Here is a 1,564-nt window from a genome sequence, read left to right on the forward strand (position 1 = left end):
GATCAATATGGTGAAACCCCATCTCTACTAAAATACAAAAACTAGCCAAGCATAGTGGAGGACGCCTGTAATTTCAGCTACTTGGGAGGCTGAGGTGGGAGAATCGCTTGAAACCAGGAGGCAAAGGTTGCAGTGAGCCAAGATAGCACATTGCACTCCACCCTGGGCAACAAGAGTGAGACTCCGTCTCAAAAAAAAATAAAAGGAAGTCTGCTACCTATAGCGCTAACCTGTGCTTTCCTGTGGAATCAAGAATTCAGCAGAAACTCATAAGTCATCCAAACTTTGTTAGGTTCACTTTTCTAAAGAGCATAAATATTGAAAGAAAATCTCTTCCAGCTGCCCATTTTTTACGGATGTAGTTTTTGTACAATATTCTGGTATCAAGCAGTGTACACAGTAGATGATCAGAAAGTACCTTTTCACTGAACTCTTTTCCCCACTAGACTCCATGCAGGGCAGAAATCCTTTTGCCTGTGCACGTTACGGTTTTGATACATACTGGTTTAATGAATGAGCAAACAAATGTACTTCCTGTTAGAAGGTGTATGTAATGTAAGTATATTTTTGATAAAGCAGTCTCTAGAAGAAACAAAATACATTTAAGACATACCTTAGATTGATTTATTTTTAAAATACTGTTTTAATCCTTGCAGGTTTAGAGTGAAAATCTTTTCAGAGTATTCCTCCGTATAGATGATGTCAGTGGTAACTGCAATTAAGTGTTAAAATTCTTGTGACATTTTTCTAAATGTAAATTTTAGGCAAGAGAACACCTTGGAGGGGAATCCTATTATTTGGGCCGCCTGGAACAGGAAAGTCCTACTTAGCCAAAGCTGTAGCAACAGAAGCCAACAACTCAACATTTTTTTCAATATCTTCCTCTGATCTTGTTTCTAAGTGGCTAGGTGAAAGTGAAAAGTAAGTAGTAAATCAATTTTTAAAGTTTTTTCTTTGCCTATAATTACTGTATCAGTCCTTAATAGATTTCTTACATCATTCATAGATATTCAGAGAAGTGATGTAATATAGGTACTCAGTCCTCTGTCAAATCAGTCTCTAATCTAGAATTTATTTTGTGGGAAAAGATAGCATATATGTACAACCTAGTAAATCAAAGTGAGTTATCCAGTTGTAGCATTCTTATTTTCTGTACCTGAAACATGATTAGGCTTTTTAATCTACACAGTTCTTGTAATATTGATACATTGCTTTGTTTTAATCTTTTACTGTTTTTTAGACACTTAAAGTTTTCATTTATTTTTAGACTGGTTAAGAATTTATTCCAACTTGCCAGAGAGAACAAGCCTTCCATTATCTTCATTGATGAAATTGATTCTCTGTGTGGTTCAAGAAGTGAAAACGAAAGTGAAGCCGCACGTAGAATTAAGACGGAGTTCCTAGTGCAAATGCAAGGTGATGTTACTTTTTTTTTTTTCTTTTTTTGATACAGAGTCTCACTCTGTCGCCAGGCTGGAGTGCAGTGGCGCAATCTCGGCTCACTGCAACCTCCGCCTCCCAGGTTCAAGCGATTCTCCTGCCTCAGCCTCCTGAGTAGCTGGGA

General features: G+C 37.3%; 1 protein-coding gene across 1 annotated transcript in view; it reads left to right on the forward strand.

The window, feature by feature from the left end:
* Positions 1-1,564, forward strand: part of VPS4B (vacuolar protein sorting 4 homolog B (S. cerevisiae)) — a 39,748-nt gene that overhangs the window by 22,270 nt on the left and 15,914 nt on the right. The window contains 2 exon segments of the mRNA XM_011953594.1: positions 765-921; positions 1,268-1,421. Coding sequence (XP_011808984.1) covers positions 765-921; positions 1,268-1,421 — 311 coding nt within the window.

This window comes from Colobus angolensis, unplaced genomic scaffold (assembly GCF_000951035.1).
Source record: "Colobus angolensis palliatus isolate OR3802 unplaced genomic scaffold, Cang.pa_1.0 Scaffold369, whole genome shotgun sequence".
NCBI lineage: Eukaryota > Metazoa > Chordata > Mammalia > Primates > Cercopithecidae > Colobus > Colobus angolensis.